This window comes from Psittacula echo (assembly GCF_963264785.1).
Source record: "Psittacula echo genome assembly, chromosome: 14".
Taxonomy (NCBI): domain Eukaryota; kingdom Metazoa; phylum Chordata; class Aves; order Psittaciformes; family Psittacidae; genus Psittacula; species Psittacula echo.
In genome coordinates this window covers 13,205,526-13,217,683 of record NC_137750.1, presented here as the reverse complement: position 1 = coordinate 13,217,683, position 12,158 = coordinate 13,205,526, and the positions used below count along the sequence as shown (strand labels likewise).

General features: G+C 46.2%; 1 protein-coding gene across 7 annotated transcripts in view; it reads right to left on the bottom strand.

The window, feature by feature from the left end:
* Positions 1–3,652: 3,652 nt before the first annotated feature.
* The window catches only part of UNK (unk zinc finger), a 48,129-nt gene continuing 39,623 nt past the window's right edge, over positions 3,653–12,158 (bottom strand). For 6 of the 7 annotated variants that reach the window (XM_080629666.1, XM_080629670.1, XM_080629667.1 and 3 more), the window contains 3 exons: positions 9,446–9,627; positions 8,641–8,898; positions 3,653–8,252 (listed from right to left, as the gene is read on the bottom strand). In XM_080629666.1, the coding sequence (XP_080485792.1) occupies positions 8,097–8,252; positions 8,641–8,898; positions 9,446–9,627 (596 nt within the window). In that variant the 3' untranslated portion in view covers positions 3,653–8,096. The remainder of the gene's footprint in view (positions 8,253–8,640; positions 8,899–9,445; positions 9,628–12,158) is intronic. The other variant, XM_080629669.1, reaches the window with a different exon arrangement.

Below are 12,158 nucleotides of genomic sequence, written 5' to 3'. Positions count from 1 at the left end.
ATCAGCTTCTAATTTTAAATTAAAAGCAACAAAGCTCATGTGATCTGAGTCTGTGCAGGGAGCGCTTTAGGTGATGGCCCTGAGCTGGGCAGAAGCTGTGGCAGTAGCATGGCAGGGTGGGTCAAGGCATTTGGGGTAAGGTGGGGGCTGCCATCCTTGATGGATTTAAGCCAGGAAGAGGCAGCTGGTTGCAGGATTTCCGAGGGAGGAGATGGCACATGAATGAATTTGTTGAAGTTTACCATTGAAAAGAGGGCAGGGAGCTGCAATGGTGCTGAGGCCAGCACCGGTGCTGGGGGAGCTGTACTGGCACCGGGAGGCAGCAGGGTCCCACATCCGGGGGTCAGCAGTGCCTGGCCCTAGTGGGTGCTTGTTCCTCCCCTCCCAGCCTTGGCTGGTCCCTGCAGGTATCAAGTCTTTTGGGGATTGGAAGAGACCTTAAAGCTCATCCAGCTCCAACCCCTGCCACGGGCAGGGACCCCTTCCACTGGAGCAGCTTGCTCCAAGCCCCTGTGTCCAACCTGGCCTTGAACACTGCCAGGGATGGGGCAGCCACAGCTTCTCTGGGCACCCTGGGCCAGCGCCTCAGCACCCTCACAGGGAAGAGCTTCTGCCTAAGAGCTCATCTCAGTCTCCTCTCTGGCAGGTTCAAGCCATTCCCCTTGGCCTGTCCCTACAGGCCCTTGTCCAAAGCCCCTCTCCAGGTTTCCTGCAGCCCCTTTAGGCACTGGAGCTGCTCTCAGGTCTCCCCTTCAGGAGCCTTCTCTTGTCCAGGCTGCCGCAGCCCAGCTCTCTCAGCCTGGCTCCAGAGCAGAGCTGCTCCAGCCCTCAGAGTATCAGTTTGGGCAAGGGCTTGGCCGTGCTGAATTAGCTGGGCTGTTTTCCTCCGCAAGGACTCAGGTGGTGTTGTTCTGAGTTATGGACCATTGCAAAATATCACCTACACCAAGGTATAAATCTAACGGCCAGGAAAGCTGCCACTGGTGCAGGACAGAGCTGGGTTTTGGTCTGTGACTTCCACATAAGGACAAGGTCTGGCTGGAAGGCTTTCAGGATGGGCAGTGTGTGGTTAGTTGATGATGAAAGGACCCTGTGCAGATTTGTGTGTCCTCAGCTGCGCAGTGCTGGCAGAGAGCAGGAGCCATTACTGCCCAGCCTGCCACTGGACCCGGCACCTCCTTGCAGAAAGCAAGTTCGGCTTTCTGGTCCCATGGTTGTTTTTCTTTTAAAGATGTTCATAGCTCTTGGGGTTTGTACTTTATCACCACCTGCACTGGGTGCCATCTGCAGCAAGAAAGAGCATGGGCAGCCCCATCAGCCAAACCTCAGGGTGCTCTGGGCTGCCCAGAACCCAGGCACAGCAGCAGGTCCCTGGTGTTGCCCTCAGTTTGTGTAGGGGACCTGGGTCCCTCTGGCAGGGGTGGGAGCGCTGCAGGGTGCATGCGGGGTGAGGTGGTTGGTGAAGCTTCCCGAGCACCGGCCTTAGGAGGAGAGGCTGAGGGAACCAAGGTTGCTCACCCTGGAGGACGGGAGGCTCAGGGGCTACCTTATGGCTCCGTAAAACCAGCTGACAGCAGGATGGAGCCGGGGGCCAGCAAGGGGGGTGGGGTGGTGGATCTCTTCTTCCAACTAATAAGCAACAGGATGAGAGGAAACAGCCTCAAGTTGCACCAGAGGAGGTTTAAGCTGGATATGGGGAAAACTGTCACTGAAAAGGTTGTCAAGCGCTGGAACAGGCTGCCCAGTGTGGAGTCACCATCCCTGGAGGTATTTAACAGATGTGTAAATGCGGTGCTTGGGGACTATGGTTTAGTTGTGGACTTTGCAGTGCTGGGTTAATGGTCGGACTTGATGATCTTAAAGGTCTTTTCCAACCCAAACGATTGTTACTCTGTGATTCTATTTGCTGGTGCTTCTTGGAGCTCATCTTAGCTGCATTTTTTACTAGTCATTACTAATAATAAATGGGGAGCTCCCTCTGCCCTCATCCTGCAAGGGGATGCTCTGCTTGAGCTGCAGCAGGTACCTGGGAGCTGCCATGTCCTGGAAAATTAGAAGCATCACCCTCCTGGGTGCCTGAGAACCTGCTGGGCAGAGAAACCACGGGGTCAGCTCAGGACAAGCTCTCAATGCAGGGGTGGGAAAAAACCCAATGAGCTCCTTTCATGTTGTGTGACGTGGTGAGGCTCAATCGAACCTGAGGCAAGAGGATTAAGGTGCTGCTGGCTCACAAGAAAACATTTGCTGGTTTAAGTCACTCATTTCAGCTCCTCCCCACCCCCTTGTAGCTCTGCAGAGAAATAAGGTTTTGGAGAAGGGTCCCCGCTTGTAGAGGAGGAGATGACATCCCAGGTAGCTGCTGCTGCTCCCAGTGCCTGCACCCTGCAGCCTATCTGGTGTTGGCATCTGCCGGCACCTGGCCTCATGCTGTTACACAGTGCTGAGCCTTGGGTGTTGCTTGGGTTTAGCTCTAAGTTTACAATGGTTGTGCTCTAACTTTCCCTGGGCTGCCCATCATCCAAGCTGGCCTCACCGCAGCAACCAGTGTGGCCCCAAGAACGGCTGACACTGGCAATCCAAGGTAGTGTAGCTTAATGTTTTGCTCAGCTCTGGGCAGTTGTGTGAGTCCCACCCGAAAAGAAATCATATCCTTTACAGAGAAAAAAATAAACATTACGCTTGGATTGTTTAACTAACCCCATGGACCAGGAGGAGAATAGCCTAAGCATTAAAAAGATATGGCTTGAAGCATACAAAACCAGCTCCTAGCAAATGTAAGAATGAGGAGGAAGAAACCCCCGTCACTGTTATCATCATCCTGGTAAAGAACCCCAACACAGGCAGACTGTTACAATGCAAGAGGGAAGGGGGTAGGCAGCCTATGAAATTTTATTGTACTACTAATACTCTGTAATGAAAATTGGGTGATTTAAATGGCTGTCCTGGGATCAGCAGTAGCAGCCATTTTTCTCCTCCTTAGTATCCAGTGCAGTGCTGTGGCTTTGACTTTCACCCTGGGAACAGCGCGATAACACTGATGGTTTTAGTTGTTGCTCAGTAATGTTTAGGCTGACCAAGGACTTTGTGAGTCTCATGCTCTGCCAGGGAGGGGGGGAAGCTGGGAGGAAGCAGGGACAGGACACCTGACCCAATCTAGCCAGAGGTATTCCATACCACAGCACGTCATGCCTACTATAGAGACTGGGGGAAGTTACCCAGAAGGACGAGATCACTGCTCGGTCGGGCTGGGTATCGGTTGGCGGGTGCTGAGGTGTTGTATTCTCTTCCCTTGTTATTTCCCTTATCATTATTAGTGGTAGCAGTAGTGGTTTCGTGTTATTCCTTAGTTACTGGACTGTTCTTATCTCAACCCGTGGGAGTTACACTCTTTTGATTCTCCTCTCCATCCCTCCAGGAGCAGGGGGAGGAAGGGGGGGGAGTGAGCAAGTGGCTGCATGGTTTTTCTGAATTACTGACTGGACTTAAACCACGACAATGGCCCTTGCCCATAGCAAGGGGGTTGAAACTAGACAATCTTTAAAGTCCCTTCCAACCCAAACCAGCCTGGTTCTATGATTCTCTGACCCACCCAATCACACTGCACCCCTCTCCTCTCCCCCCCCCTTCCATTGCATCTTGACCATAAAGGTGAAGGGCAATCCCACCCACTCACAACCTACACTGAGAAATGGGGCTTGATCCAGAAGCGATTCTTGGTCACCTGAAAGTGAGAAGGCAAATCTGGCTCTAGGCTGTTGCTCAGAGGGTTCCACCATTCACACTTCCCTGAGGCCCTCAGCAGGGCACAGGGCTGCACAACTGCCCTGGGCTCCTTGCGCACACACACACACACACACACACACACACACACACACTGCTTCAGCAGATTTCTTTTTTCTTAGCAAAAAAATAAAAATTTATTGTCATCTAAAAAAAAAAAAAAAAAAACAACAACCAAAAAAACCAACAGAAAAACCAAACAAACCAAAACCCATTCTGCCCTTGGAAACTGTGACACAGATCGAGTTCTTGCCAGCCCCACATGCAAATTCACTCTGCCAAGAAAAAGAGTCTAAACCGGGTATCCGACAGCCAAAACACGTATTTACAGAGTACGAGAGAACAACAGCTGAAATCACAGTTCTATACATGGAATCAACAACACGTTTTACACAGCACCGATCACCATTCTGCCAACTTCTACACAGACTAGGGGCGCTTCTGCCCAGTGCTCTTCCTCCTGGGGATGAGCCTGGTCAAGAATTGCCACCAGAAATACTGCAGTGTGTATTATTATTACTTTTTTTAAACGTATACTGTATTTATTTTGTTTTAACATTGGAAGCTATGGAGTGGGGAAGCCCCAGAAATCTCTCTGATGCAGTCACTAGTTTGCAGGAATACTTCACCTTTAAAATATCAGGTTTTACATCAGTAACATCTATTCTGTTGGCCATCACTCCAAGGATTATTCTAATTCTGGAGGAAAACACTGGTAATATTCTTCCTTCTCAGATGAGGAAAAAGAGAGGAGGCTGGGAGGCTGGTGGAAGAGCAACGAATTACTGAGCCTGTCCAGCATTACGCACCTCCTTACAGGAGAAGGGCAAAGGCTTCTCTTCACTGTCTCAGCTGCACAAGCCTTGCAGGTGGCTCAAGTTCGGCTTCAGAGATGTGCAAAAAGTGTAAAACCCTTCAGCAGGGGACTGGTTACAGCAACACCCTTCAGAAGGAAAACGTGCTCCAGCTCCAAGACCTTCCCCTGGTCCCTCCTGTGCCACTGTGCCCTGGCCACAGCTGGCAGATGGCTACAGCATCTAAGGCCAGAGGCGACCTAAAAGTGGTCCTGTTAGTCCAAAGCACTAACAAAACTCTACAGCTCCTGGCTATTGCCTTGCTTTTTGATGTCCGTCTACCCAGGGTAGTGTTGGCTTAAACCACCTGCTTTTCTACCCTTTTTTCGTAATAATGTACAAGTTTGACCTCTAAGATACTGTGGTTTCACAACACAATTAAGAAGCTCTTCCCACAGATCTTAAGTCAGACTAATTGTGCATCCAACCTGCACAGTTAGTCACTGAGGTCAACACTTCTGAAGCTCCCAAAAATGTGGGGAGGAAAATCCCATTATTCATAAGGAGTCTGTGTGAAGAAGCAGGGCCCAGACATAGTCATGGCTGGTCACCAATAGCCAGCTGGGCTGCTCAGCAGAAGCTTTGCGGACCAAAATTCGTTGTTAAGCATGGCCAAAAAAGCCCTCTTAATTCTGTGTCCTGTAAAAGGGAGCTCCTGCTTCAAAAGGAAGCTTGACAGTACATTACATGGGCACATCATCACAGAGAAGCTGACCACAGACTCTTAAAGACTTAAAAGCAGTGCTGTGATTTTGGCCCACCCCTCCTGCCCAGGGCAGGCAGGAATCACTGCTGGAGTGGGTCAGGAATGTTGCCCCTGCCCCTTGCTCTCCCCTCCCTTGGTTATAAAGTTGTCATGGAAATGGCCCTCTAAGATATCCACAAAATATGCAAAGATGAAAGTTCTCTTTTCCATCTGATACTTAAGAAAATAATTCACATTTCAGATTTGTATTTTTTTTAAAAGCAGCAGACAAATTGACAGAAACCTCAATTTAGGATGTGTTTCTTGAAGAACCAAAGGAAAGTGAGAAACAGCATATGTGCTTGTGAGAGGAGAGTGCTGAGATACAATGGGGTGGGAGCAAGGGAAGAGGCTGGTGCTAATTCCTTCCGGCTTTTCAGCCATGACAGCAGTGCGGCAATGGAAAGTTTAGTTTTGAATTCTTTGGTCCTTCAGTATAAGTTTAAACCAGAGAAACGCTTTTACTCAAATGGGAAAAACATGATTTCTCTGGCCTGGATTTTATCTTGTACTCCCCTGCCTAAGCAATATGCCCTATGGAAACGGAGGAAAATACCTCTTTTCCCCCTAGACACAGTCACCTGCATTACACCAGGACTTGAGTCCCACTGAGACATCTGAAAGTTTTATCTGAAAAGATGGGACAAAGGGAAGAGGCCCAGTGCAAGTCAGATGCAGTCATGCAGGTGGGTGCTGGACAGTTCTACCCAGGGTAGTGTTGTCTTAAGCCAGAAGAAGAGGGGTAGCCAAAGGCAGCATCACCCTGAAGAGTCCCACAGGGAAGCAGGAGAGCAGAAAACCCACCACGCTAATACAAAGTGTTACAAACCAACAGCCAAGAGGCTGAGCTGTTCTGGTTCTTATAAATATTAAAGACCCGATTCAAGACTTTATTTCCTATGATTTAAGTCAGTTACAAAAATTATAGTAAATTTTTATCTTAATTGGGCTTTTTCTTCCTCTCCCCACTTCTTCCAGGCCCCCCCCTTTTAATTTTTTCCTAAGAAATGCTCACATATTTTCATTAAAGGTCTCTCAAGATCAGACCAAGGCAGATGTACTGCCCCATGGCACAGACATTCAAAGGCTATAAGCAAACAACATAGCCACAATAGTCACTCAACAGTGTCTCTCCATTAAAAAAAAAAAATAATAAAAAAACCAACCTGATGCTAGTTACAATAAAATACACATGGAAAGAAAAAAAAAAAAAAAAGCATTTTTACCAAAAAACCCAGAAACAAGTTAATGGGAAAGACATAAAAAGAACTACACAGAGCTGCACTTAGAGATCATCTGGGAATGCATATGAACCCCTTCCATGTAAAGGAAAGGTGGAATTATGGAAGCAAACCTAATTATGTCTTTGCATTAAATATGAAGTTTTCTGAGAGGCTCCAGTAAAAATTCTGTTTTCCTACAACAGTGGGCTGCTGGAGGTTCCAGTGCTTTTCCAGGCCAGGGAAGGGTAGCACAGGCAGCATCCCTGTGCAAAATAAAAATGTTTCATCAACTGAGTGGCCTTTTGGTTGAGATCCCAGCAGGTTACTGCAATCCACCCGATGTAAAAACCCAACGGACACATGGGTGAAGGAAGTCACAGCTCAGCTACTGGACAGGTCTAAGCTGACGGCATTTCTTTGTCACGCTGGACTTTCTTTGTCACCACAGGTACACATGATTTCTAGCATGAGGGCTTCTGGGCCCAGTGGTCCAACAAACCATCCTGGAGGTGCTGACAGAGGCAACATTGACTCTTCAACATCAGCGTCAGAGTGTCTGGAATTGTTTCATGCATTTTAGCAGTGACTGAGAACCAGGTCTCTGTGGCTAAAACAAAATTCATCTGGTCTGAAACAGTAAAAAGTCTCCAGAGAACCACCAGACAAAGGGGGGCCTGGAGAGAACTCTGCATCAGTATTTCTTTCATAAAGGCTTTTAGCTGACACAAGTGCAATAATTCTAAGGCTGCTCAGACTTGAAACATGTCAGCTGCATCAGCAATGAACACTAGCCACTGAATCTGGGGGCTTGGCTTGTGCTAGATCCAAAACATTTTTTTTCCCTCTTTTCTTCTTTTCATACAAATATACAAAGAGTGTAAAAAAATTTAAAAAGCGAACTTTGCTGATTAAATGACAAAGTTCCTGCACATTCACAGCTCAGCACTGCAAGGCCCACCAGGCAGGCACCCAGCGGAGCTTCCATCAGGGAGGACAGCTTTAACCAAGCTGGGTCAGTGAAAAAGCAGGGAGACCAAGGACATGAATTAGTAACCTCAATACACCTTGATCCTCCCTGTGATTGTAACTCTTCCTCTGGAAAGCACATGGAAGCCCCTCTTGCCCACTCTAAGTAGTTCTGGGAATAGTCAAAAATTTGTTATCACCTAAATAGAAAAGAGGAGAAACACAGACTCTTTGCAAATGGCCCTTTGATCTGTATTAAAAACAGCTCTCAAAGTTCCTCAAGAGTTAGAATTAATGGGGCACAGGTGAGGGGCAGTTTAGATACAGGATGTAAAATATTAAAAAGTGCTCTGCAACTAATTTTTGTTTTGTGTGTGTATGTGCGTGTGCGTGCATATACATACACATTCACAAACACGCACTTACACACACATATATACATATATATATACACATACATATATATGTACGTATGTATAAAGTTAAAAAGTTCTATACGATATGATTAGAACAAGTGTCCTTGGAAGGTCACGACTGGAGAGGGTGGGGCCTGTTGGGATGGCAGATGGGGCACTCGTCCTCCTCGGCGCAGGTTTCACACAGCACTGCATGTTGGCACGGTAACACCACCCGGTTCTCCTCCTTACATTTAAGGCATTTCACTGACTGCATCTGAAATACCGCCTGCAAGAGAGGGGGACAGGACAAAACACAAGCATCAAAGTCACAAAACAGAGGGGCTGCTGTCCTGTACTATGCAGTTGGGGAACAGCAAGGAGGCAGCAGGGGAGGGACCTGCAGGTGTCCACCCATTCACCTGAAGCAAAAGCGAAGCAGCACAGCACAATGTCTCTTAGGACCTCTAGGATCAACAGAACACCTTTGACTGACTTAAACTCTTGTGCTTTAGGCACAAAAATGATGTAGGTATTTTCCCATAAGCTGGCTAAAACTCACTTTAGCTACATCCACATAGAATTGGTTTGACAGACTACCCTGAGAAAAGGGGAAAGCACCATGATAGGTAGGAGTGGAGAGAGCAAATCCCTTCTGAACAAAGTCTGGCACTCACCTTATCAACTTTCTCCAGGTTTGCCCGAAGCTGTTTCTGAAGAGTGTAAAGTGAAGAAAGCGAGAGCGCTTCCAGGTCAGCGAAGGAGCACAGAAACTGTGGGTCCTGGCCTGTGTGAATCCTCTCCAGCTCCTCCTGAAGTTTCTTCACTTGAAGCTCCAAGGCTTCCCTCTGCTCCCGGGCCAGTTCACATTCCATGTTAGCTGTGTTGGCGCGATCATTTGCTTCCTCTGCCTCCTTTTTCCAAGCATCACAAGCCTACAAGTTCCAACAAAGGGTAAAAGAAGCAGTCTGAAAACTTGGTCATCCTCCAAAAGAGAATCCCAGGCAAAATAATCCATTTTCATACACTCATCACCAGGGGTGCATTCTGTCCAACCTGCCCTGTTCCCAGATTTGGAAGCACCCTTGGAGCTTTGTGCTTCAAAGTTCTGCTCATCCCAAATACCCCATCTGGTTGGGCTGTGATTCTACGTATTTGGCTCACATCATGAAGGGGATAACTTTGCATATTGGCAAAACTGTCATGGGGTTAAGTCAACTGGAAGGTCTAAGAGACTGTCAAGCACTCCAGTCCATCTGTATGACACCTGGCCTTGCACTTCCAGCATCTGAATACATCAGGCACAGTGATTCAGTCCCTCTTGCCACGGGAGAGGGAAGAATAAGATTGCTTAAGAGAATCTGTTTATAAACCTACAGTCCTTCTCATCACCTCACTGCCTGGAAAGCTCCTGGTGAAATGCTGACACCCTTCTACTCCTTTACACTCCCTAATTTCTCTTCTGAGTAGTTGCTTAAATACCTGTTTGGCTTGTTTCCAAGACTCTTCCCACTGCTTTATTGTGCCATTGGCTTCATCCAGTTCTTGTCGTAGCCGTGCCAGCTCAGCAGCACCTGGACCTGACAGAAATGCAGGTGAGGTACTGGGCGAAAAACTCCCTGAAGCAATGTGTTCCCATATGCTGCTGTTCATCCCATTTAAACCTGTTTCACAGGGAAATAGAGAGGGTTATATCACTGGCAATTTCCCCATTTCCTCCCTACCCCTGTGAAATCCAGGATTCAACAATGCATACACAGGAAAGATAAGATCATCTTAAGAATTACTTTCATCCCCAGTACCCAAGAGTCTGCAATAGAGGGACTTAATAGGGGAAGTTTCGCACCATTAGGCCTCATCTTTAATGATAAAGGTAGCATCCAAGAAACTGAGTGGAGGCAACTTTTGAACCAGGCTAGTTTTAAAAACGTTCATTTTACAGCAGAGCTGACTACCAGCTTGAATTCCTCTTCTCATACAAGAACCTGTCAACTGCTTACTGCCTTCCCACTTGTGTGCAGTACAGCCATCAGCACTGGTGACCAGGCTGCTTCATGCAACTAGTCCAGGTCATGATTTTTCTCATATATACCCTAAAAAAACTTCTGCTTTTGTATTCTCAGCTTGGTACTTAGGAAATGAGTCTCACTTCCCAAACAGTGAGACTAACACGTGCCAATGTCATTACTGTTTGCATATGCAAGAAACAGAACTAACTGGAAAACCCTGTTTATAAACAAGTGGAGGTGACTGAATCTGCATCAGCTTCATCCCCAGCAGAGCTCTAGCATAAATCTAGTGACTGGCACTGGAGAAGACTGACTAGCCACTTCCCTAGTTTAGCTTGTTCAAACAATTTCTCTTCTCAGAACGAAATTCAAGGCTTAGGAGACAAAGCAGCAGAAAAACAGTTGTAAGCAAAACACTATTTTTCACAGCCTCTTTCAACAATAACAACAACAAATCTACTTAAATACTTAAATAATTAAAATACTTAAATACTTAAAATAAGCATCCACATTTTGTATTCAGGGGAAAACTAGTAGGAAAAGCTACTATCAAGACAGAGCTGCCAAGTGGACTCTTACGCACACAGACATGCACCAGTTTGATGGAGAAGTCATTTTCATTCAGTGGTGCTTACCACTGGCTGCGGACATTCCTAGATCTAGTTGTATTTGCTCATTCTGATCTTACAGCCACCAAACTGACAGTTTCTGAGAAGTCCCGGAGCCTATGGCCTCTTGCTGAGGGCTAACCCTCACAACTTCCCTTTTAGTACCACCCACGACACAGTTGCGGAAAAATGCAGCTGAAAAATAGTTAACTTGTCTTCACTAAGGGCTTAGGTGCCTTGACAAGTCATTCAGCAGAGCAACAAGGGATCTTTGCTGGCTCAAGCCACTTACCACAGATCCGTTTCAGCTGCTTTGAAGTGTGCTCATTCAAAAGGAAGCAGTCTTAATGGAATCCCAATTCACATTTTGTTTTAAAATAATTCAGTTTTCTCAAGTGGGAACTTAGCACTAAGCAGGATGCTGGCAAGCCACAAATTCTGCCATAATGCTGACCAAGCTTATCTTGTCGTTCCTTTGCACTCCCTCTTTCAACCTGCTGCTCTCATTTTACACTTACATTGGTCAGGAATGCCTTCTCTGTGCATTTTGCATCTAGCACAGTGAGAACTAGCCCAGGACTAAGTATTTTTAACTCAACTGCAATACAAGTAAGTAATAACTACACACACTACACACTAATCTGTGTGCACTCAGCAAGTCACACGGAACAGAGAGATTCCAGATTCCCAACTGCTAGGTTACTATTCAAATATCTTATCAAAACCTTTGCAAAATGCTTTTGTTGTATTACAAGAAAATACCTAACATACCTAACTTTTTTCTTAAAAATAAATTTAAATACATTTGTGAATATCCCGCATTTCTGGGGGTTTTTATTTGTATAAATACATGGTCAAGACAAATATAACTGCTTAACTTGTTTCTTCTGAAATTAAAAGGAGGCCTTATCAGCAAGTTTTCATTTTCTTACTGAAACAGAGAAGAACTGCCAGCCTCAACACTAATTACTAGCAGAGATACCCTCTGGTGTCTCTTTTCTTATTACAGTAAGTTTAAAAGCTATTAAAGCCAAACAAATAGCAATCCCAAGGCAAGGCAGCATGGCTCTGGCCTATGCAAACAAGGGGTGCAGTTACACAGACAAGTGTATGTAGAAACAGATTACAAAAGCATGTAATTACTTTCTGAAGTTAAGCTGAATATAAGTATTATATATAAGGATATATCTCAAATTTGAAGAAACATTTACATCTAGTATCAAGAGAGAGAACTAATATTTACTAACAGAAATGAGCAGAGCCAGTGTCACTGCAGCCTTGAGCCCAGTTTTATTTATCGAGGTAAGCCTGTGTCTAGATAATAAAATAGATTTGGCCCCTCATTTCCCAGTTGTGCTTTATACAGCTGTGGAGCTTTGAAGCAGTTTCTCATCCCTTCACAGTCCTTCATAAAACATACCCTCAAAGGTGGAAGAACGCACAAAGGGGACAAAGCTGAAGCTGGAACACTAACTTTTTGCAAAGTCCATACTGCAAAGCTGCAGAGAGCCAAATAGGAGAGAAAAAAATAAATCACCCAAGCCTGCTCTAGAGCTCCTAGAAGGCAATCTGATCTAC